Source organism: Strix aluco, chromosome 1 (genome assembly GCF_031877795.1).
Source record: "Strix aluco isolate bStrAlu1 chromosome 1, bStrAlu1.hap1, whole genome shotgun sequence".
NCBI classification, from domain to species: Eukaryota; Metazoa; Chordata; class Aves; order Strigiformes; family Strigidae; genus Strix; species Strix aluco.
The window spans coordinates 169612538-169637226 of NC_133931.1; the positions used below are offsets into that span (position 1 = coordinate 169612538).

The 24689-nt window shown below is 47.9% G+C and overlaps 1 protein-coding gene across 1 annotated transcript in view; it reads left to right on the forward strand.

Moving 5' to 3' along the window:
• The window catches only part of SETD2 (SET domain containing 2, histone lysine methyltransferase), a 69684-nt gene that overhangs the window by 29737 nt on the left and 15258 nt on the right, over nt 1-24689 (forward strand). Inside the window, exons 7-14 of the mRNA XM_074844940.1 lie at nt 1109-1186; nt 1504-1601; nt 3380-3506; nt 5090-5224; nt 5886-6014; nt 9838-10479; nt 22203-22251; nt 22563-22743. Of these exons, the coding sequence (XP_074701041.1) occupies nt 1109-1186; nt 1504-1601; nt 3380-3506; nt 5090-5224; nt 5886-6014; nt 9838-10479; nt 22203-22251; nt 22563-22743 (1439 nt within the window). The remainder of the gene's footprint in view (nt 1-1108; nt 1187-1503; nt 1602-3379; nt 3507-5089; nt 5225-5885; nt 6015-9837; nt 10480-22202; nt 22252-22562; nt 22744-24689) is intronic.

Sequence of the window (24689 nt, forward strand, 5' to 3'; positions counted from 1 at the left end):
TGAATCTATTAGAAAGGAAACTTTGGCTGGCTTTGCCTTGTCATACCTTTTTTTTTTTTTTTTAAACCCATTGCTCAGTTTCAACCTGGTTTAACAGAAGGCTGGTAGCTTAACTCTATCCCAATGTCCTTGGAGAGGAGAAATTATCCTCCCAAGGGAAGACGGAGGATGGCCCGTCCCTTCCAGACGAGCAGACCTCAGTGGGAGAGAACCCATCCCAGCCTGGGGAGATGCTTTAAGCCAAACTCAACCTTCTTGGATGCCCAAGCAAGCCAGTCTAGAAGACACACCAAGAAACCATGTTTGCTTTTTTCCCTTTCTCCCAGAACTACGTTAAATTGGGACACTTTCAGCTGGTGGAGTCCCTACGTGCAGGATTACTGTCATTGAAATATTTATATACCAGAAGTTCTTCATCTCTGCTTCAGCTCTGTGGGATCGTGGAGCTGCAACGCAGAGCTTGTAGCCTTGCTTACCTTGGGTGACGGGCCCTCCCTTGCTGAGAACAAAGTGTATAAATAGCAGTTTAATATCATATTCTGCTTGTCTCTTCTGTCAAAACTTTTTGGGTCTGGGTAGCTTTACAGTAAACGAGCTAAAAATACCCAGAGTGCTTTTTTCCTCTTTTTTTTCACCAAAGTAAGCAATTTTTGTAGCTGCCGTGGGATTGTCGTGTGATCACAAGGGGGCACAGAGGAGTGTTTCCAGCTATAAAAGGGAGGATCCAGGAGGCGAGGTTTCTATTTGAGTGTGATGCCTTCGGCATCATCTGCCCTCATGGTCATTGTACCACGTATTGGAGGGTCAGAAACACGTTAAAAATTCAGGATTCCCCACCCAGCTGAAGATCTCTCTATTAGCCTGCAATAAAAACTAAGAACCGTGTACCAGTTGCTTAGTGCTCGTTTTTTGGGTGCACTTAACATCATTATAAAACCTTTTCTCCAAACCAAATAAAGTTGATAGCTGGGAGCAGGGAAAAGGGTGATGACTTCTACATGGGTTGTGTTCGAACGTGTGGTGTTTGTCGCTGTGCTGCTTCGTATTTCTGCCTGATGAGGAGGGAGGGAGGCTGTTTCTCTGCATTTGTTGTTTCTTTTCTTTTCAGATAATCGATGCTACCCAGAAAGGAAACTGCTCCCGTTTTATGAACCACAGCTGTGAACCAAACTGCGAGACACAAAAGGTAAACTGCTGGATCAAAGCTGCTGGCTTCTCACTTCCACTGCCTTGCGGCTTAGCGAGCTCAGAGTGAAAAGCGTTTCTCCTTTATGTCTCTCTGTTTTGGGGTTGGGTGGTTTGTTTTTTTTTTTTTGGTTGTTGTAGCTTGGTGAAATGGAAACAGCTACCTTTGAAATGGGCAAGTACTGCTGAGCCAGTTAGCAAATTTTAAATTTAGCAGTGATTACGTTTGAAGGATTAGTCTTGTTAATTTAAAGCAAAACCAGAGTCAAGTCTGCCTTTTGTAATAACTGTTGTCATTTTGTTTTTTCCTTGCTTTAGTGGACTGTGAACGGGCAGCTCAGAGTTGGATTTTTCACCACCAAACTAGTCCCATCAGGCTCAGAGCTGACGTTTGATTACCAGTTCCAGAGATACGGGTACGTTTCAGCTCTCTCTGCTTAAGCTGCTGGAAGTGGGGATTTGTGAGCGTTGGTGCAGCGAAAAAATCCTGCTGCGAAACAAACCGTTGCAAAGCCTCGTCTAATAGAGCAGTTGTAAATGAACTGGAATTCCACTGTATAAAAAGCTACCTGGATAAAGTTTCTTCCATTTCTAACACAAGAGGTTGGGAGAGGAATTTCTCGTTGATTTAATGTGTCTTTTCCAGTGTCACGTTATTGCCTTTTTGTTCCGCCTCATACATCTTTCCCAGTGGAAATTTCCCAGATAGTTATCTCGACTCTTTCTTTCCTCTGTCTAATTATTAATTACCCAAGCTCCAGACTTTGCAGTACTCTCAAATAATGCCTCTTCTTCCCCACCCACCCCTTTTTACGACTTTGCAAATACTTGCAGAGCTGTAAAACCCCAACAGGTAGCACATTGCCTCTTCCTGTCCAACTCCAGACGTGCAGGTGTGCAAGTTCCAGCATGGCCTTTGGCTCCCCTCTCTAAACCTGAGCCTAACACTTTGATATTACTGCTTGTCCAGGTGTATGGGGAAGTATTTCCCTCTCTTTATTGTGATTAGCACAAAATAGCATCTGACAGGCTCAAGCAACATGGAGTTATGGGATTAATTGTAGATCCGTTTTATAATCCCTAAGCTTTTTTAACTGAACATGGTTGTTTAAGGAGTGTCTCTTCCTTTTCCTTCTGGATCCAGCCTTATGCAGCACTATGGCTCTTTCTATATGCAGAAGAATCAGAAATGAATTTTTAGTGGCATTATAAAATCATTTGTGCTAAAGTGTCGGATGCTGCCGTGTGGTTTTGTGTTCCTGGTGCAAACTTGTAGGAGGGCAACGACACGTAATATGCACTCTGTACACCCATAATTTTATTTCTATCTGTGTATGATTTAGTCCAAATTATTAGGGTTTCATATTACGGCCTCTCTGATGGAGAATCATTTTGCTGTATAGTTTCATTTTGATATCTCACATATTTGAGTTCAGTGAATCCAGCCTCGTCTCGCTGGAGTTTTCCAGCTCTTACCTCTTGGGCATCCTTCCCGAGCTCAGGTTCTGCTTCACAGAAGATCCTGCAGTTGAGCTTCCCTGGTTTTTCCTGCTGGTACTGCAGAGCCATGGTCCTCCAGTGGGTTAGGCACATTTCAAGAGAAAAACCCCATTCTCCCAAGCAATTGTGGCGTGTAGTTTAAAATTTGTGGTATGTGAAGTAGAAAATAGAGAGGTTTTGTAGAAATATTGCCTGAATATAATGTAATTTCAATCTCCTCTGCTCTCCATGGCTGTATATCCGTGCAAACAAACGTCTTCCACCTGCATCTTGCTGTTTCCACGAATCCACAGCCCATGCTTTATTCTGTTTTGAGGTATGAAAGGCAAGCCTTTTTCCTAATGGATATATAATCCTGATTATATATTTATTGGGAAGATTAATACATTGATTGCAATGTGTGGTAAGAAGTTAGCAGACTCAACAGCCTCACCTTTTCATTTCTGGTTCTTGGCCTACAAAGAGCCTGGAAGTGAAGCAGGCTTTGGTTTCCAGCTGAGACAACACGGGGCCATGGTAGCTATGTAAGAAATAAAGATTTTGTTTGAATTTTCAGTGGCCAGAAAGGCCGTGCCGCGCTGAGAAGTTCTTGTCCCTTTCTTCTGAGAACGCGCTTAAGAGTATGGAAAAATAACTCGCTGTGGGTGCAGGTGATGTGTTATTAAACCGCTCTGTTGCTTATGCCCACCAACAGCAAAGAGGCTCAGAAATGTTTCTGCGGCTCGGCCAACTGCCGGGGTTACCTGGGAGGAGAGAACAGGGTCAGCATCCGAGCCGCTGGAGGGAAAATGAAAAAGGAGCGCTCCCGTAAGAAGGACTCGGTGAGTCTGATTCTCCTTTGCGTGTGTTTTTTAATTTATTTCTAAGAGTAACAAGCAACCAAGGGTTGACTGCGGGCTTGATCCTCTCTGTGTGAATCTTCAGGTCACTCCTATAGTTGTCTTCTGTGATCAGTGACTCCTGACGACCCCAAGGTTCAGTCTTTTCCATAGACCTATTTGTTAGTTTTATTTCACAGGGGCCCTCAATATTTCTGCTTTCTTGGAGCTTTAGTTAAACCTGTATTTCCTTTTGCTGGCTGGCTTAGCACAAAGTCCCTACCAGAGAGGGACTTCCACATGTATCTGGTCATCAATACTGCCTGCTCCTAAAAAGCATGCTAAATTCTGTGTGGTTTTAAAAATTTGGTTTGTGTTGCATCATTTTTAAATGTCGGTGAAAGACGGGCAATACTGGTTTCACCGTTTAGGACATTACCTGAAATTTGACAGCTGAAAGGGTGCAAATGTTTCCCATCTCCAGGCTGGGATGTGAAATTTGAATCTCTTAATTGTTTTGGCTTAGAGGCAAGTCAGCTTCCAGGGCGAACTTGTATGAACATGTGTCGTATTTGTGCTGACTTCAGTTACAGTTGTGTTTGCAGATGGGCACGAATGAAATATGTAACTTAAATCCAGACTTTTTTTTTAGTCTTTTTAGAGCTTTTCACGCATGTAATCTTCCTCAAGTGGTTCTGTGAACCTTCTCCCCACGTTGAATGGCAGGGATGGGTTCACAGGGTAGATGTAGGAAACTGTGCAAAGCAGTCAAAAGGAGTTTTTCCTGGGTGCAGGCTGCTGCGAGAAACTGCACGGGCTCTTTTTGCTTCCTACAAGATGTAATTGTTCTGTCCTTTATTCCTACAGATAAGATTTGTTACCTGCTCTTTTGGGAGAAGCTACCTTTAAAAGTGCCAGCTTTGTTTTTATTTAGTGTATTGGAGAGTCAGGAAGCCAAGAAATTATTTCTAAGTCATTTCTAAGGTGGTTTAAAATGCTAATTGGTGGCACTGAGCAGTAGGCTAAATTACAACTGTTGGTATTTCGGCGTCTGCGTTGAGGGGAATGCGCCTCTGGTTGTAAAGATTATAAATACCCGTTAGGTACTTAAAGAAGTAAATCTATCTGCAATTAAAGATAATGTCTTAGAGCACATCTGTTTTCTCGTGACTGGGAGTGTTTTGGTGCGCACACCTGGAATTTCCTCCACGCAGCGATAGATAAATACATCTAAAACGTGCTGTTCATTAGGGGAAATGGATGTTGGAAGTCGGGAGATTCCTGCCTGCGTGCCAGCCAGGAGCGCGACCGGCTGCCCTCTGTCCCCAGGATGAACAGAACTGGTGGGAGCAGTGCGCTCTCGTGCAGGATTTGAGGTCTAAACCAACCACCAAACTAGGCCTGATGAAAGAAACCCAGCCGCATTGAATCAAATTTAAAGCCAGGCTGCTTTTCCATATGGGCAAATTGCTCAGGAGAGGCTTCTCCAGGCTCTCAAAGCCACGGGAATGGATTATCTCTGCCATCACATAGTGTGGCGTGAGCCTGGCACGACCCGAGAGTTGTTTTTTCTTTGGCTATGGTAGGTGGACGGCGAGCTGGAAGCGCTGCTGGAGAACGGAGAGGGGCTCTCTGATAAAAACCAAGTTCTCAGCTTGTCCCGGCTGATGGTTCGGATTGAAACGCTGGAGCAGAAGCTCACCTGCCTCAAACTCATCCAGGTAAGGAGGACCCAGCTGAAGGGCAGGGATGTTAAAGCAATGTCCTTGGAGCTCTCTTTAGAGGAAGAGAGGGAAGGTGGGAGAAGGGTCTTGCACTTTGCCAGCATCCCAAGCATGACCCGGGCTGTTCCACTTGCTTTCTAGATCATGTGTCATCTCCACCCTTCGCTTTTTTTATATTTGGTGGAACTTGGCCTGGGTGGCGATGCAAAACGCCCATTTCTGGAAGCAAATAAATGCTTTGTACATAAGGGTTTAGAGAGTAAATGAGTCGTTTGTCAGTTTAAAACGACAGCTGTCTTATCTCCAGGATTGTCCTGTGCTTTTACCTCTGACTGAGTGCAGATGAGTTGCAGCCAGTGTTCTGTGCAATCCATTATCATTAAGTTTGATTCCCCAGCATGAGCTGTACATCAGGTAACGGTTATAACAGTTCTGCTGCATGTGTTACTGCTCCAAACCCAGCAGTTATGCCCACTTAAATGATGTTAGATGTGTGCTGATCTTGGCAGGGACCTGGTTCTGGCTTCTGCAGTGAATTTGACAGGTAACACGAGCCCAGTTGAGCAGTTAGCCATGTTAGCCTCTGCACATCAAAGGGGTTTTTGCCTGTAAGTCTCTGACCATTCCCACGGACTCTTTCAAACTTTGGCTCGTCCAGAACACGCACTCGCAGTCCTGCCTGAAGTCCTTCTTGGAGTGTCACGGCTTGTCTCTCCTCTGGATTTGGATGACGGAGCTGGGCGATGGGAGGGGAAGCACCGCCAACAACCTGAAGTTGCAGCTGGAGGTCAGTAATGCCCTTGGGTTTGAAGCTTTCCTAGCAGCACTGCTAATTACTCAGAAGCACGATGATTTTCTTTGTTTTAATATACATATTGTATGCCGAGTGTTCATGAAAACAAACTGCAGGTATCCTCAGAATCACAGAATCAACTAGGTTGGAAAGGACCTTGAAGATCATCTAGTCCAACCATTAACCTAACACTGACAGTTCCCATCTACACCATATCTCTCAGCGCTATGTCGACCCGCCTCTTAAACACTTCCAGGGATGGGGACTCCACCACCTCCCTGGGCAGCCCATTCCAGTGCCTAATAACCCGTTCTGTAAAGAAATACTTCCTGACATCTAGTCTAACCCTGCCCTGGCGCAGCTTGAGGCCATTCCCTCTTGGCCTGGCGCTGGTTCCTTGGCTCAAGAGACTCCTCCCCCCTCTCTGCACCCTCCTTTCAGGGAGTTGTAGAGGGCCATGAGGTCTCCCCTCAGCCTCCTCTTCTCCAGACTCAACCCCCCCAGTTCCCTCAGCCGCTCCCCATCAGACCTGTGCTCCAGACCCTGCACCAGCTCCGTTGCCCTTCTCTGGACACGCTCGAGTCATTCAATGGCCTTTTTGGAGTGAGGGGCCCAAAACTGAACCCACTCATCGAGGGGCGGCCTCACCAGTGCTGAGCACAGGGGTGAGATCCCTTCCCTGTCCCTGCTGGCCACGCTAGTGCTGATACAAGCCAGGATGCCATTGGCCTTCTTGGCCATCTGGGCACACTGCTGGCTCCTGTTCAGCCGGCTGTCAATCAACACCCCCAGGTCCCTCTCTGACTGGCAGCTCTCCAGCCACTCCTCCCCAAGCCTGTAGCGCTGCTGGGGGTTGTTGTGGCCCAAGTGCAGCACCCGGCAAAGTACAAGAAGTACAGCCTTAAACTTCTGCTTTAAGGGAAATCCTTAATATATGGAAAGAATTTGCTCTTGTGGTTTTTCTTAGATTTCTGAGTTAGTGACATGAGCCAGACGTAAAGATCATTGCCATTGCTGTTTAGTCCGTAGTGAACCGCACAGGGAATTTGAGGTATTGACGGTCTGAGCTGGAACTTGAATGTTTCTGGTTTTTATATGCGCTTTGGCGTTGCATGCCAAAAGCCATCTGGAAGTTCTGTAGTAAAGACACTTCTACAGGAACGTTGCTGTGCAGTTTGGAGAGGCGCACCCCGTCCTGCAGCCCGAGCAAGAAAGCAGAAGCCACGTGAGCTCTAGAGCTCAGGGTGCCTGTTCTGCTGAATTCAACTTTGTTTTGCAGAAACGGCGACGATCCCTCCCAACCCTGCTTCCTTAGATCAGCATGGTTTCTCTTCAAGCTGCTACTTAGCACTTCTGAATGAGTTGTGTCCTACTCATGCCTTTCTCCTCTTTAACACTGTGGGTTTAGGGGGGTGTTCCCTCTGAGAAACGGACGCTGTCGGTATCGCAAGATGAAGAGCTGTCTATGCGTGCTTTTCTAAGCCTTCAACTCGTGGGGTGGGATGAGGGTACTGTGAGGTTTTTGGAGCCTAACTTGATACCGGGTCTAATGGGATGGCTTCTGCACTTCTCTTGAAGTGCCTGTGTGCTGGTGGTGAGAGGGACAGCAGGTCTGTACGCTCAGCAACGTGTCCTATGGGAAGGCCACCATTTCCACCGCCTAGTCCTCATCCATCCTTCCTTAGACAAAGTTTTGGCTGTAAATACCTGGAAAACTTCAGTGCTGTTGGGTTAGGGGTCTCTGATGTCAAGTTAGAGCTTGCTGACTTGTAGGGTTTGAGTAGACCTACCCATCCTTCATCTGCCTCGTGCTGTGCAGAGCGCGTTGTTGCCGGTGGGCTGTGTATGTTGTGTACAAGGCACAGCTCCAGCGGGTGCCTCCAGTTTTCTCTCCTGCTGATGTGATGTGGCTTTTCAGTACTTAGAGCCCAAGCAGAAATGCTTGCCAGCTGCCGAGTCAGTGTTCCTCTTGCCACGGTGTGTCACCCCTGTGTGGCTGTATGGAGGGGCACTCGCGAGGCTACAAAAAGGTCTTTTGAGCCCAGATCTGTGGGGACTGAGTTAATCTGTTGCAGTAACCACTCTTAGGAAGGAGCTGAGCTCCTTTGAGACTGCACTAGCTTCTCCTTTGCGGTAGGTGCTGTCCATCCCACTTTATACATGTTGAAAACTGTTGCTCTGAGGGAGTCTGAAGTCTGAATTTTTGTACACGTAGTGCCTACTCGCCTTGATCCCTGACATACAGGTGCTGTGGCACGGCAGAGCTTCTAGGTAGCTCAACTGTGACTTGTCTTTAACCATTAGCTTTGGAGAAATCAATGGTCAGGTTAAGGTTAGACTGGTTTTCCCCTGGAATAGATTCAGGTGCTCAGCCTTGTTGATCTCAAACCCAGTGCTACTCCCTGCAAGCTTCAAGAGGGAGACTGAATCGATGTGGTAGTGGTGGCTTCGTCTCCACTCTGGATGCATCTGGTCAGAATGCACTGTCAAGTTTGGTGGGGTTTTGTGGATTGGATGGATATATTCTTTTAAAATCCAGATAATTCTTTACTGAGGTGGAGATGAGGCTTGTCATAGGGCCAGACCACACTGCTTTTTTTCCCCCCTTTTTAAAAAACCTGTCAGTGTTTTAAGAAAAATGGTCTTTTGGCCACCAGATGCCCATGGCAGAAATTAGCGTAATACTATAAAATCTGTCCTTCACTCCTGGAGGGCTGGTTTTGAACGTGGACAAATTGAAAAGTCCTGTAGAAGAGCTGACTGTCTCTTGTTTCAAAAACAGGGATTTGAGGTCTGGTCTTGGGAAAGAAGTTGCTGAAGTCACTTGCTGGAATCCTGGAAAGGTTGTGCTTGTTTAACGTCTGGTGCTTCTTTCTGTGCCCATGATCCCTGCTCCCACTGACAGGTTTTGTAAAAGGATTTTGAAGATCTTTTCAGTAACTTGATTCTCATGTCGGGCCTTGGACACAACCCAGTTGAGGTCAAGCTTTTTGGCTGGTCTCCACACTGCAGCATCTGTGCTGTGGTCTTTGGCACTGTGTTGGCTTCATCACCTGGTACCTCCGGGTGTTTCCCGGTGTCCAAAGGAGGATACTTGTTCCTGGGATTGCCTTGTTGGGTGCTGGAAGTGTGTTGTGGTACTGGGAGCGCAGGTGCTAGCGGCAGCCTCGTTTTCTGGCGAGATTAAATCTGCTGAAAGCGCTGTCAGTATCAGAGATGCTCGCCTTGTCTCGTGGTTTGGAGGACTGAAAGAAGCTCCCCAGCTGTCCATGTCTCTTTGTGCTCAAGGTTTAGGTCCACGAGCAGCAGACTGTCTCCCTCCCACTGAAGCTGGTAATGCTCCAACTTCTGCTACAGCACGGGGCACCTCTGTCAAGAGAGGAAAAAGATTTCCCAGTATTAGTTTGCAAACTTTTTTAGGTTGGTCTCTTCTTGTTTGATTTCTGGTACGTCTTGACGTTTCCGATCAGGTTTTCTTTCACGTAGTATATTGAACTGTTGTATTGATTGTCCTAGGAATGGGTCTGGCCAACTGTAAGCGTCTGAGCTCTTTGAAATCATTTTAATTGCAGCTAATTGCTAAATGAGTTTAATTGCTAAATACTTGTGCTCACTGTTTGCCACCCACTCACAGTTTATTTGCTCTCAGCAGAGGTTCAGCCTTGAGAAGGGACGCTGCTATCCCCGACCCGTGACCTGTTGCCACCATACTCATATTTCAGAGTTACCTCTTTTGGAGAAAAGGAAATTGTTGCAGGTTGGAGACAGCTTTAAATTCTAATGGCTCTAACGATGTGATTTTTGTCTTTGCAATTAGATTATGAAGACACTAGAGCTCCTGCCTATACCCACCAAGAACATGCTGGAGGAGAGCAAAGTGCTTCCCATTATTCAGCGCTGGGCTCAGACAAAGACTGCTGTCCCGCAGCTCAGCGAAGGGGACGGCTACTCCAGCGAGAACACCTCGCGGGCTCACACGCCGCTCAACACGCCAGATCTTTCCACCAAGCAGAGCGCGGAAGGCGACACGGACACCCCTAAGAAGCTGGTGTTCCGAAGGCTGAAAATTATAAGTGAAAACAGCATGGACAGTGCCATCTCGGATACAACCAGTGAGCTGGAAGGGAAGGAGGGCAAAGAGGACCTGGACCAGCTGGAGAACACCCCGATGGAGGTGCCAGAGGAGCAGCAGCAGCAGCAGGAGATCAAAGCTGCTGTCGAAGCACCAGTGGAGAGCAGCAAAGCCCAGGCTGCGGAGCTGGAGGCTGAGCCTGAAGCAGAGGTCAAAGAGAGCAACGGTGCGAAGCTGGAAGAGCCCATTATGATGGAAACACCATCTCAAGACGAAGAGGAAGGTGTATCCGACGTTGAGAGCGAGAGAAGCCAAGAACAAACGGACAAAATCGTGGATGTGAGCGACTTGGCTACCAGGCTGCTCGACAGCTGGAAGGAGCTCAAGGTAAGAGACACCGATCTGCAGCTACACCACCTCTGCTCTCGCTAAGGAAAATGCAGAGTTGTTTGTGGTCCAGTACGAACAGGGCTAAGTTGTTGTCCTGTCGGTAAATGTTTGACAATTAAGATTGCCTTTTCTACACAAAAGAGCTTCTCCAGGTGCTTCCTATATACATCCTTTCCTTGCAGACTGCCCTGTACGTGACTTACCGTAGATTTCCAAGCGTTGGTGTGTTGCACGCTGAAAACAGCAAATAATTACATTTGAGCACTACAAAGACACCTTAGTCATCCAGTTATTTTTTAGGCTGTTCAGGGGTAGGGCAGCTCTAAGGGATTGAGATTCCCTTCTCAACCGATCAGAAAAAGAAGCTAGCGACAGCGCCACAAGCGTTTTTGGTTGAAGTGGCCCATCTGTCAATGTCAAAGCAAATTGATGGACTGTCTACTCTTAAATTCAGTTATCGCAAGAGCGTCAGTGTTTCCTGTCCTGTTAACATCTGCTTTTCATCTGCAATGTATGGAGCCTCCAGAAACTGGTCTGTTGGCCATATTGCGTTCTCTCGTTAGCAGTTTTAGTGCTGGGTGTATGCAGTTGGTGTTTAGATCAGATTTGTGGGTGTTACTTGAGCCTTTAAAGACCGCTGGAGTATTGAACTGCTCACGGTTTCACTTCTGTCGAGGTCTTCCTTGAGCAGATAACTTGAAGGGAAGGGTTTGGTGCCTGCAGGCTGCCTCGTCTCCTCCAGAACCAGGCCCCTGTCCCCGCGCAGCGTAGGTGGCCACCTTGCTCCATCTTCAGCCAACAGCTTTTTTTGATGGGGCGCAGGATGATGCTCCAGTAACTCACCACTCAATGCCTCAGGCATTTCCTGGCATTTCTTTAGGCTTTTGGAAACTCCTCGCCCATCTGCTGCTTCTGTAGGGTTATATTCCTTGTGTTACATTTGAGAGCAAGAGGGGTGGGAGCCTTTAAGCTGCTTTTACACTTCAGTAAGTGTAAAAGCAGCATTTTGCTGAGAATCTGGCAAAGGAATTGAAGGTGCTGCCGTGCTTCTGGCGTGGTGTGGGCTTGGTGGAAAAGGTCGTGGAGGATCTTCTGCCCTTCTCTTAATCAAGCCTCCGCCCAGTTTTAATTATTGGAAGTAGTCTCTAAGCAAATTTATGTTTTAGAATGCATGACATAGCTAAAGAGTTTATTTACGCACTGAGTTTGGTAATGAGTGATGATTTAGAAGAGACTAATAGAAATCACGGGTGTTACGCGTGCTGCAGCACCACATGCAGGTGGGGGAGACCACAGCAAGCTTTGAGTCCGTGAGCCTTTGCTTGTACCCTTCAGCGACTGGAGCTACAAACACGAGCATTTATAAAAACCTGTCTAGAGATTTACATAAGGCTTAAGAGAAATCTTACCTTAATCTCGGAATTTTTCAGAAGAATCAAATACTCTCGAACATTTGCAGAATTTGAGCATAATCATTTGTGCCATAAATCTTAGTGGGAGAAGGGATGAGACTTTACGAACAACCAGGAAGTGTTTCTATAGAGAAATCAGGTTGTGCTTCTGTTTGGTGGTTTGTTTTTTTTTTTTTCCCTCTTTATCAGGTGGATCTGATTGTTCACTAGATTTTAATTTGCAGACTTTTAAAATTTGTGTGGGCCACACGATTTTCTTTATTGAAGCGACACTGTCAGGTTGAATTTACGGTTAAATTGAAAAAAGTCTTTTCCCATCCATTGCTAATACCAGGTATTGTTTAAACTCAAAGCTAAGTCCAGTCTTAGTCCTGCACTGCTTTGGAGATAGACTTGTTTTGGACTGCCCAGACTCAGTTTTCTGTTTGGAACCGGATGCGTTCACTTCCAGGATCACGTGCTGCTGTGTTTAAACTTGAAACAGCGCAGAAAAAAATGTTGAAAAGACACTCATGAAAAGTGTGAAATTTCACAAAACAAGTGACTCCTCCAAAATGTTGGTTTGAGACCAAATTTGATCTGACAGGGTCATTTTATCACCAAGGCTTGTGCTTTCTTTTGATCTCGGAGGGGCTCAGCCTTGGGTATTCTGGAGACTTCTGCTGAAGCTCGTGGAGTCACAACCCGTTGCTGCTTAAGATGTGGATTCACATCCTCTCTGTGTACTTAATTAATTAACCTCAGGTTGTTGGAAGGATGCTAATAGCCTGCTGCAGCGTGTGTGTCTGGTCGTAGGGACAGGGTTGTATCTCACAAGCCCGAACTTCGTAGTAATCCCAACAAACCCAACCCAAAAAAGCAGAATCATGCCATGGCTCTGTGAAAACTCATTTCTCTCCTGTAAAGCATTTGTGGGGAAACTCTGACCTGGGGATTCATTCTGTTCTGGACTTTATCATGGCACTAAGAGTTAACTGCTTCTGTCCGACTCTCACCCGTTGGGATGCCAGGTGCCACCATAGCCCAGCCTGGAGGTGGCCGATGTCTAAAAGAAAAGGCTAAGCTGGCAGGGCAATGCTTTAGGTGGAAGGGGGATGGATAGTCACCTTGGAAAATCCAGTCACCCCAGTGGCAAGAGAGCCAGGTGCCTTTTCCAGCACGTCCAAGCTTTTTAAAAGCTGGTTTTGTTTTGAGTGGTGGAACATCTGCAATAACTGGCATTGGATGGGGGGGCGGGAGGGTCTGAAACCTCGTAACTTAAGCTATGTCCTCTCCAGTCTTGCTGATGACCCCCTTGTAATTTCAACCATTTCCATCTAGCTTCTCAGGGCAGCAAGGAGCTGACCATGTGTCTCCTTTTCTCAACTCCATTTTCAACTCCGTGCTGAAGAAGGGAGAGGACATAGCGTGCATACGGTGAAGAAACGGGAAGATGGTTGGGAAGCTGGATGATGCATGAGCAATATAATAGGTGAAAAGAGGACAGAGGTGGTTAACTCATTGATGCCGACGTTATTTTGGTGCGTCCATTGCCGGCAATGGACGTCGCTCCGGGAAAATCCCAACTCCTGGCATGAAAGGATTAAGTGAGCTATCTTTTTCTATACCTCTATACACAGGACTTGTAAGTCCTCGGCTTACAGGGCTCATACACTCCAACTCCTTAACCCGTGAGGAGTGTTGGCCGCTGCTACACACCCATCGCAACACACTCTCACACTCCCCAGCGGGGTAAGTTTTCAGCCTCGGCTCATGCACGCCATTCCCGCTCTCCGAGGAAGTGGTGCATATCTTCTCCCACGCTGAAAACTCACCCTGAGTGGCAAAGGCTGGTGGGTGGACACCCAGCAGGGTGCAGGTGGTGGTTCAACGTGGTTCTTCCAGGCGTCTTAGCTTGCTCCAGCCGGAGGATTGCGCTCAGGTAAGGCTCTGTGGACTGATCCGACCTGTGATGGAGGCCACGCACGGTGCGATGGCCAACAGACCTCTTGGCGTCGCAGGAACAAGCGGTAGGGTCAGCACCGCCAAGCATGGCAAGCTGTTCTCATCGTTCCTTTGATGGTTTGTGTTTCAGTAGCTAAGGCTGAGGGACAGGAGAGCACGTTTGGCTTCAAGTGTAGCAGGTGCTTAATAGCGTTGGTGTTTCAGGGTGCTCTGGCCTTTGGGCTTTCCTTGCCGTTTACGCCAAAGCAGGGCCTTGAGGTCCTGCAGCTCCACTCCCCAAGCCCTAGGCTTCTTGTGATGACCCGTGACACGTCTGAAGTCTGTCCCGTAGGGAGCCTGCGTGCTCTGCCAACTGACTTAACGCCGTGCGAACGCAGCCGGCACGGCAGCACTGACTGCTGCAGAACATCCCGCCGTGCAACCATGGCTTGGGGGTTGCTCTTCTGCGGGTGGGACTGAGCTTTTGGCATCTTCCTGGGTGGACAGAGGATGCCCTCACCTTCTGGGGAGGGCGCAGGTAGGAGTTGTAGCTCTGAGGATCCCCAGACCTTGCCCTTAGGAATTGGAGAAGATTTATTTTTTTGAGAAAAACCTTTTGAAAGAGCCAAGTGTCTTGGGTTTAAAAGGTTTTAGTTGGACACTTGTAGCCTTACAAGTATTTAGTGGTGACTTAGAGTTCAAGCTGAGGTGTTACCCACTTTGCCCAAGGTGGATTTCCTCTTTTGCAATGGCAACACCCGTTCTGTGAGCTTAATCAGCCTGAACAGGGATAGCAGAGCTTGGGTGACCCAGGCAAACGGAGCTTTCATCTTCCCCTGGGGTGGTCTTTCCAAATCACATCTGATACTTCGTGATAGGACAGCCCCGTGAAGCTGCTCTTGCCTGTCCTCTTCCCAGCCAAGCTGTCCTGGAGCGACTGGATCTTGCTCTAGCACGCACATTGCATGCTTTAATTAGGAGGCTTATAATTTGTTATAACTTAGAGCAAGAAATAGTTTGCGAAAACAATAGACACTGGTGAGCAGCCAGGCTGTTGTCTGTGGTGGGTTTTTTTGGCCTTCAAACAGGGATGTCGTGGCATTAGTCCGTTTTCTTGCTCTCCTCCATCCCTTGGCATTGTGCTGGAGCTCCGTGCTCCTGCAGAGGGAATGGGGAGCTGCAGAGAAAGAGAGGAAAGGAGCCTCACAGGAGGGAGGAAAACAAAGACGAGGAGATCCAGCCCTAGCTGGTGGAGCACTGGGTATCCAGCCTGGTAGGGAACGGGTTCAGTTGCATGTTTCTTCAACAAACTGACAAGCTCAGAGTACTCCAGAGCAGAGTTAGGTGAGACAACACGGTCTGCAGGTCGCCTTTGAGCGCATAAGCCCTGGTAAATGTGGCAAGCTCCAGCGCGCTGCACGTGGCTTTCCAGTTGTGTCCAGGCGTGGGATTCACCCCCTCAGCCCCAGGAGAGACGTGCCTGGTCCCCCGTTGGGTGGCAGAAGTCTTGACGCATGGCTGGGTTGGCACAGGTCGGTGTGGAAGAGCGGTCAGCCCTTGGCCAGCTGTGCTTGTGTTGGCACGGATGCAAAACGAGCCTCTACCTGGTTGTGCTGTTGTTTCCCTGCGCCCGTTATTGGTGTCCGTTGGTCTCCAGTTTAGTCCCATTAAATCAGAAATAACTGGCAGCTAAGGGACAGGTTTCCGGAGAGGGTTTCATTAGGCACAATATTCCTTTCCTGACGCTGCATCCTCTGAGTCTTGAGACTGTTCCGCAGCTCTCTTGCCTCTCCCAAGCCCAGGATGGTTTTGTGTCTGCAGCTGGACAGCCTAAACCATGGGGCTTTTTTTCTTTTCTTTTGTTTGTTACAGACTTGTATCGCTTTTCTTTCTGTATTTAATTTTCTGTGCGATTCATTAGAAATTGTTCTGGAAGGTAGAGAGCCATTTGGACTCTGTTAGTGGCGGTTGCATTCATTTAGCAGTTATGCACGCTCAAAGCCAGCAGCTTCCGTTTCCAAAAATAAAATAGGCTTTTCTTCGGAGTTCCCCCTGGCTTGCGTCTCGTTTGACCACCATCTGGTTTTCATGGAGCAATTTTGACATATTCCTCTGTTTGTTGCTGGTTCAAAGACTCTGCTGCCTCCATCTTCACCAGACTGATGCTGGAGGCTCTGCAGCCCCTTGGGTAGATCTGTAGCTGCTCTCCAGCGAGACGTAGCTCGCTCCCCAGTTCATAATTACCTTGTATTTCGAGCTGCTTGGACCTTCGGTAGGGCAATCCAGTTTGATGGGACGGACCCTGCCATGCGTTCCCCCTGCCCTATGGTCATAGCCGTGTCTTTCAGAGGAAGATGCTTTCTCCTACCTAGGGAGGGCAGATGCTTTCTTGCCCCTTGCACGTTCAACCATCTTTGACCTTGAAGCTTAGACTCAGTTGTCTCTGTTGAGTTGGAATCACTGTATTTTAGCTTCAGCAGCTGTGCTTTCAACGTCGTGGTGAACCAAAAGCAACGTGGAGCAGTGCCGTGTTCGCCAAGTTCACTTGCTCAAGGTGGCCCCTGTCCTCCTATTCCCACTGATCCTTTCTTCCAGTAGTTTCCCTTTGCATGTCCTGCTATTTAGTGGGACAGATCGTTTTAGGAGCTGAGGAGGCTGCTCTAGCTTAGCTCTTCCCTCCACTCGCCTGCTGCGTTGTCCTTGAGCTGTCCTGGCTGCTTCATCCATCATCTCATGGCTTGGTGGCTCCTCATCTCCCCTGCTGATGGGGACACTGCTCGGGCCAGACCTGGCGTGATTTTTTTAAACAGTGCATCTGAGAATGAACTTCTGAGGGAGAGGGCGTGTGTAATGTAGGAGAGAGAAAATAAATAGAGAAAACCTGTTGCTGGTGGGTGCTTTTGGGTCTGCAGAAGCTGCCTGTGTGGTCCACTCCTTCCCATCCCAGGCAGTAAGTCTTTCCTGCTGCTGGATGGCAACTAAATAGCATCACAGGGGTTTTATTATCCCTGCCAGCTCCTCCTGCATCCCTCCCCACCTCAAACAGTGAGCTGCTACCTTGGTTCTTTGCATTTAGTTAAAAACACACTAGATTTGGGGTCTTTTCAGCCATAGCAAATGTGTAAATAAATAAGAACAATTTAAAAAGAGCGTATTTACAGACTCATAATGCCTCTCATCACAGCGTACCGATTTGCAGACACTTCAGACTGCGTGTGTTTGCTGTGTTGTGTTCAAGCTCCACAGAAAAATAAAATAAGTATTTAAAAAAATTAAAATCTGGGCCAAAATCACTTTTTCTTTTTTTTTTTTTAACCTTCAGCAGCACTTTTGAAGTGGTTTTGTCCTGTGAACAGACCGCAACAGGGTTTCTTATACTTTCATTTATTTCACCAAAGGAAAATATATTTTCTTAGCCCATGGGGGCACATGCTTTTTTTTTTTCCCTAACACAATAAAAGCGAGATTCTCAAACCTGGGCGCTCTCATTAAATACAGTGTTAGAGGTGGGCACGTTGCTAATGGGTGATGCAGTCTGGTGCAACCGGGCAGCCTAGAGGAGACGGCAGTCAATTAATTTCCAACCAGCTTTAAAAAATCAAGTTGGATTTTATTTAGAAAATGAACATTATATAAGGTTGAGAGTCAAGTCAGGCTAAAGCTTCGTATTTCTGAGTGTAGGGCCGTTTTAAATACCCAACTAGAAGCAGCCTTTACTCCCCCAATAACAGTTCAATACATCTTTTTCTCCCCTCTGCCTCCTCCATGCCCTAAGTTAAAGGATGTTTTAGCTCTCTACAGAAGGTCCCTGGTGTTTTTCCCCCGAGGCATCAAGGTGAATGTGGCATCGCATTGAGTACGAAGAGTTAATGGGATGATCATGGACGTGGGGAGGTGCCTCTTCACCAAGGGTTTGGCTTTGCTTCACCTCCAGTCCTAGGAAATCCACAAATCCTGCGCTGGGAAAGCTGGGATCTCAGCACACTCCACCAGAACAGCTTCTTTGTATAGCGCTGAGTATATCTTTTATGAATTGTCTTTTTTTGGGATGCAGCTGCAGCCTCCGTCAGGGATACCCCTTATTTTCTCTCTCTGATTTTTCTTTGTTGGCTTATTTGGTCTTACTTCCTTTCTCCTGACCATACCAGTCATATTCAGCCAGAAAATAGCTGGTTCATCACATCCTGCTTCAAATACCTGGGTGTTCTTGGGAACTGCTGTAGTACTTCAGGAAGGGAACAGAGCAAGGGCTTGATTCAGACTGGATTTAAAAACAAATGAGCTTTTTCTTCCAAGCTACCAGCACTTGGACAGTTAGTAATGCTGTAAAGTCTTCCTGTACATTCAACACGCTGTAGGATCATTAACGTCACTAATATGATAAAATATCATTTCCACTTTGCGTGTCAGAATATTGCAATTAAAAATCCAATTTGAAAACACAGCGATGCTAATTAAACTTGTTTCGTAATCTGTCGTGATACAGATCGTTCGACGTGACATCAGACTAATTGTTGTGTAATCCAGTGGCATTTAACAGCTGTGCTGAGCTGTGGCAGTCCTAGGCCCAGCATTTGCAAAACCAGGTCTCTAGGGAAGCCTTAATCTTCATTCCCAAGTCCTGTCCCAGTTTATTAAGTTAATGGAATGGTGTTGATGAGTGATGTGCTCGTGTGGCTTTTGGGGTTCAGCAAGGTGTAGTGTGCCATCCGTCTGTCCGTGAGAAGTGGTTTCTGGCTCAAATAACTTGAAGTTGCAAAGCATCACCTATCGCCTCGGCAAAATGCGTTAGCAGAACGCACTCTTCTGGGCTTGCTTGCTTTGAGGAGCCTCTTCTCCCCTTCCTTCCTGCGGTGCTGTCTCGGCCGGGAGTTTCAAACAAGACACGAAACAAGAGGCATAACCCCAGGGCTGCCGGCGGCTCAGAAAAGCAATAAATAATTAAAAGTGCTATAGCATCTCTTGTAATTTCCCATTGCAAAGCAGCACCTTTTCGTCAGTGATCTCTGATGTTGCTGTGGCAGCGACCCCCCCATCAGCCTGGGCTGGGGTCCTGGTTTCTCCCAGGAGGCCAGTGCAGGTGACAGTCAGTGGCATTTGGGACCAACCCAGCGTGGGCAGAAATCTTGGGGGCTGGTGGTGTGGGCAAGGGGCTGTGGGGGTGCAGCTGAGGGGCTGTTAGGGCAAATAACAGCGATGGAGAGTAAACACTGGGTGGGGTTTAATGCAATACGCTTAAAGATCAGACCGGATAATTAAAGGAGGTGGTCTGAGGATGCTCTGAAGACCCTTTCAAGGCACACGAAACCCAGTTAAAAAAGTAGCTGCGTACTGTAAGCCCCACAGATCAGCAGAAATCTCCTGTCCCCAGTTTATTCTGGCAGCAGGTTTGGAGTGAAGCTGCGTGCTGCTCAGCCTTCCAAACCATGACCTGCCCTGAAATACAGGCAGAAGAAACATGAGTTTGTTTGAAATACGTGAGTTAGTACGAGGAATCGTGCTAAGCATTCAGATATTAGAAGGTCAAAAATACTACGAGGTAACAGCCCAAGCGTGTTTAACAGGGGATTCCCTCAGTGCTGCGGGTGGGATGGGACATTGAATCACAGAATCATCAAGGTTGGAAAAGACCTTGAAGATCCTCCAGTCCAACCATTAGGCATGAAGGGGACCAAAAACCATGCTGGAGCTTGGTGCCACAGCAAGGGCTGGGCTTTTGAGGGTGGTGAGATGGGGCACGAAGGGGACCAAAACCAGGCTGGAGCTTGGTGGCACGGCAAGGGCTGGGCTTCTGGAGGCCTTGGAGCTGCAGAGGTGCTTTGGGTGTGCATCACAACCGGCTTTGCTGTGAGCCCTTGGTGCCCTGCGGTGGTGGCTGTGGTCACGACAGGTCCTCCTCCCTGCCTTGGGCCCCGTGGATCTGCTGCCCCGTGGTCGGGGGGTGGTTCCCCAGCTTGGCAGGGCCCGGGTGGAGCTGGGTGGGCACGGACAGCATGCCTGAGCTACAGAAAGAGAAGGGTTTGAGGGAAAAGGGGAGCATTAGCAACGCTTCTGTGTGCCACACCTCTGCTCTGCACTGTCCTGATCTGGTTTTCCTGCTCCTGCCTCTTGATCCATAGCAAACGTGTAAATAAATAAGAACAATTAAAAAAGGGTATATTTACAGACTCCTAGTACCCCTCAGCACTGGAAGAGGTCGCAGCACACGTGATAGCATAACTGCAGATGCTTCAAATGGCACGTGTTTGCTGCGTTGTGTGAGGCTCCATGGTAAAGCAAAAATAGTTTTTAAAAAAGTCTTGGCTAAAATCACTTTTTTTTAACCTTCAGCAGCACTTTTGAAGTGGTTTTGCCTTGTGAACAGACCGCAACGGGGTTTCTTATGCTTTCATCTATTTCATCAGAGGAAAATACATTTCTTAGGCTGAAACGTGGGACTCAGAATATATTTTTCTTATATACGTATAATATAAATATATATATCTCCGAGGTGCAAACCTCATGGAGTTCAACAAGGCCAAGGGCAAGGTCCTGCCCATGGGTCGGGGCAATCCCAAGCACAGGCTGGGGGATGAAGGGATTGAGAGCAGCTTGTGGAGAAGGACTTGGGGGTGCTGGTGGATGGAAAACTGCCTGTGAGCCAGCAACGTGCACCCACAGCCCAGAAAGCCACCGTGTGCTGGGCTGCACCCAGAGCAGTGTGGGCAGCAGGGCGAGGGGGGGGATTCTCCCCCTCTGCTCCGCTCTCCTGAGACCTAGATGGTACTTAAGGTCCTTTCCAGCCCAAACCAGTCTGTGATTCTGTGATATTTTACTTAGTTGAAACGTGGATATAGAAAGCTGCTGGGTGCAGGGGGGTTCCTTAATGCATGGAAAAAGTGAGTTTCTTTGGTAGTTGCAGGTTATCTGGGACATGATGCTTCTTCTAAGGGCTGTCCCTGTGCCTGATGTTCAGTGGTGCAGCTTGATATAAAAAAAAAATCATAGAATCATGGAATGGTTTGGGCTGGAAGGGACCTTAAAGATCACCTAGTCCCACCCCCCTGCCCCGGGCAGGGACACCTTCCACTAGCCCAGGTTGCCCAAAGCCCCGTCCAACCTGGCCTTGAACCCTTCCAGGGAGGGGGCAGCCACAGCTGCTCTGGGCAACCTGTGCCAGGGCCTCACCACCCTCACAGGGAAGAATTTCTTCCTTATATCTAGTCTGAATCTACCCTCTTTCAGTTTAAAACCGTTACCCTTGTCCCATCCCTACACCCCTGATCAAGAGTCCCTCCCCCCTTTCCTGTAGCCCCTTTCAGTCCTGGGAGGCCGCTCTAAGGTCTCCCCGGAGCCTTCTCTTCTCCAGCTGAACCCCCCCAACTCTCTCAGCCTGTCCTCGCAGGGGGGTGCTCCAGCCCCCCATCATCCTTGTGGCCTCCTCTGGCCCCGCTCGAGCAGGTCCTTGTCTGTCTTGTACTGAGGACCCTGGAGCTGGATAAGCAGAGTTGGCTGCTGCAGGAGAAGGGATGGTGGGCGTTGGCATCTGATCTCAGCAGCCTTTCATAGGTGCTTGGTCAAAGGGGTTTACTCAGAGCTGGGAGATGGCCTCCTGCTCATTTCCCTCGGGGTGCTCCAATGTCGAGCGTTGGATCTGGGGAACATCATGGGAAACACGGTGGACACTATTTCTCCAACGTGGTGAAACTGCAGCTGTCACAGAATCACAGAATCTTAGAATATCTTAAGTTAGAAGGAACCCATAAGGATTATCAAGTCCAACTCCCTGCTCCTTGCTGGACTACCTAGAACTGCCTTGCAGACCAGGATGGATACAACAAGAGGTCTTCAGGTGGTAGACAGGCACATCACCACGGTGTCATTAGAGGACAGGTCAGATGCCCGTGTTCAGCTGTGTTTGCCAGGGTGAGGATCAGTGGCCTTGGACACCCTGACAAATGGAGACTCAGCTGGGATCTGTGGGAACACCAGGGCTGACACAGTAAGAGGCAGAAGAGCACAGTGTCACGTGTGGAGGAGAGCTTGTTTAATGGCAAAAATTGTTCATTCGCTGGTCCAGCAGAGCTGCAAGTTCAGGTGCTTGTAGCACATGGGTGGGATGGCCAGCTTGGATCCTGCAGTGCTGCCTGTAGCACTTGGCCCAAAACCCCACCTAAACTCATCAAACATAAAGTGCTGATCAGAAGCAGTATATAGAAAGCACCACAATAATTTGCCTGAAATCAGAACTTTGCTTCAAGAGATGCTTTTTTTTGGTTTGATTTAAGATGATGATTGAATTGTTAAATTATTAGCACTGTGTTATGATTCTTGCAGCCCCGTTGATATCGGGGTTGTTCTTGTGAGTAGCTGAAACTCTGACCCTGCTCGTGGCTTGCTTTACAGGAGGTGTACCGCATCCCAAAGAAGAGTCAAGCAGAAAAGGAGAACAGTGGTATGTACTCAGTTTGCCCATGTATCGCTCCGCTCCTGTGAAACCACTTGATTTTCCCAGTTTGAAAACAGCTCCTTGTAAAAAAAAAAAACAAACCAGCTCTTTGAAAACAGCTCCTGTAAATAGGGAGGATAATCTAAGCGGTGGGTGATGGGGAATGTAGCCCTGAGGCTGATACGGGGCAACCTGTAACTTGTTTGAATGAAGAGTCTGTTGTTGACTAACAGAAGTTACTGAAACTGTAAGAGGAGGGAGCTAGAAATACTCTGAATTATAAAAATTCTCTCTCTTTTATCTGTTTTCCCCAAAAGCGGACCGTGGGAGAGAGACAGCCGGCCACAGGGATCAGACTCCTACTCCAAAGAACCCCATCCTGAGCAGAGAGCGGGATCCCGAGAGGCAGAGCCAGAGCAAAGAGAAGAAGAGACGGAGAGACTCGTTGTCCCCTCCATCCTCAGCATACGAGCGAGGAACGAAGAGGCCAGAGGACAGGCAAGTTTTCTGGCAGCAGTGGTGGCAGCAGGGCTGAGGAGCTGACTGCTGGGCTGGCAGTGTCGGATCTGCGGTAGTCCTGGGTAAAAACGCTGGGAAAAATGGTCCTGGTGAAAACACCCAGGGATGGGGAAGGAAATTTTCTCCTGGAGGAATCCCACGGGTGTGGTGAGATGCATTGCCTGCCTGGAGTTGGGCGGCTCCTTGGTGTTAGGTGGCTTCTCCTCTCGGATAACCTCCGCCTTTGTCTTCAGGCATTGGGTGAGTGATGAGGGAAGCTATATCCAGCTCTTGCCCAGGAGTTAGGGGCGTAGCCCTCATAATGCAAAGAGGTCTTCTGAGTCCTTCAAAACCCATCCCCTTCTTCTGCTCCGCGTCTCCCCACTGCACTTGGGGATTATTCTAAACTTAAAATTAGAGCAAGAGCGAGCAGTACCCAAGCCAAACAAGATTTGGAACCCAAAACTACTTCCTTGACCAAGTGAATATCCCCCAAAACCATCGAGCACAAGGAAAGTGGTCCAGGTAGGTATGACCCCCCCAGGCTGGTGCCGTGTCTCCTGCTTTCCCCTGGGAGTGGTGGCATCGCGCTCTCTTGGCCGAGAAGGTGTTTCTTAAGTTTGAAAGACCTTGTGGTGATTTTGTGTTTCTTTTTTGTGGGTGTTCTGTTGCCCGATGGATTCCTCTGTGTGTTTTGCAAGTGACGGATACAAGGGAGAGTGGGGACTTCAAATTTACTCACATCTTACAAATAGAAAGGATTTTTAAACACAGGTTGTCTAGGGAAACAAGTCTATAAGCTCCAGTGAAAGCATAAAATACTTTTAATTACAGCGTGCACAGATGCTGGAGATAAAGTAGAAAATAAAAGCAACTGATTTGTGTTGCACTAGTATGAGTTATGCCCTTCCATGTGAAATATTTCCACTGACAGTGTCTGGTGAGATGGGTTTAGAAGAGTAAAGATAAGGGCTAGATAACTGAAATGTCGATGTCATTTGCCTTGATGAGTTGGCCAGTTCAAGGAACAAGCAGAAAGAGAAAATATTTTTAATTATTATCTGTTCTTCCAGATTTTAAGGGAGAATCAGATCAGTGCAACGACCCTGGCAGCCACCCAAATCTGCCTTTTCCTATCAATTCAGACCGTTGCTTTTAGAGCACCCGAGCCTGCGCCGACTCGCGGGGTTATCCCCCAGCGCCCCGCAAGCGTGTGGCCAGGCACAGCCAAACCCTCCCGGGGACCCGAGGAGCCATAGACGTGGTGGTGGTGGTGGCAGGGCTGGTCCAAGGCAGCGCGTGAATCAGCGTCTGCTTGCTGCCAGATGCTCCTTTTCCTCCCTCGAAAGTTGCTTCTTAATTAAGAGAAGGAAAATATTACACGTCTTGCATTTCAGGGAGGCTTCAGATCATGTTAAAGGCAGTCAGAATACTGAGGAATTTCCTTTAAAGAAGTCAGTTTTCTGTTGTCCCTCTTAAATAGGATCTAAAGCCACTTAGTAATTAGGGAACAATGGGTGGTGAGTCAGCCAGACGAGGAAACTTTTGTCCTTGGACTGAGCTGTGCTGGGAAACTTCAAAACATCTGGATGAAAAATAAGATGTAAATCTATAATACTGTAATGTAAATTTATACTACTGTAATTAGCCATTTGAAGGATGGAAACATCGCTGAGGTCTGGGGGTAGAAGTGGAGCTGGGGAACGGTGGTGTGTCAAGAGATATGAAGAAGGATGGAATAAATAGCATATTTTTTGTGTTATTTTAAATAGAACAAACCCTTTTGCAGGCGAGGAGTTGCTTGCTCTGGCTCTTCCCTCCTGCGGCCACGTCCTCCTCGGGGAGCGGTGCTTGCCAGGAGAAGGACCGGGGTGCTGGCATCCTTCTCTGGGGATGCTCTCCCCGCTCCAACTGTCCCCGTTTATATTTGTTATATGAAGGATTTA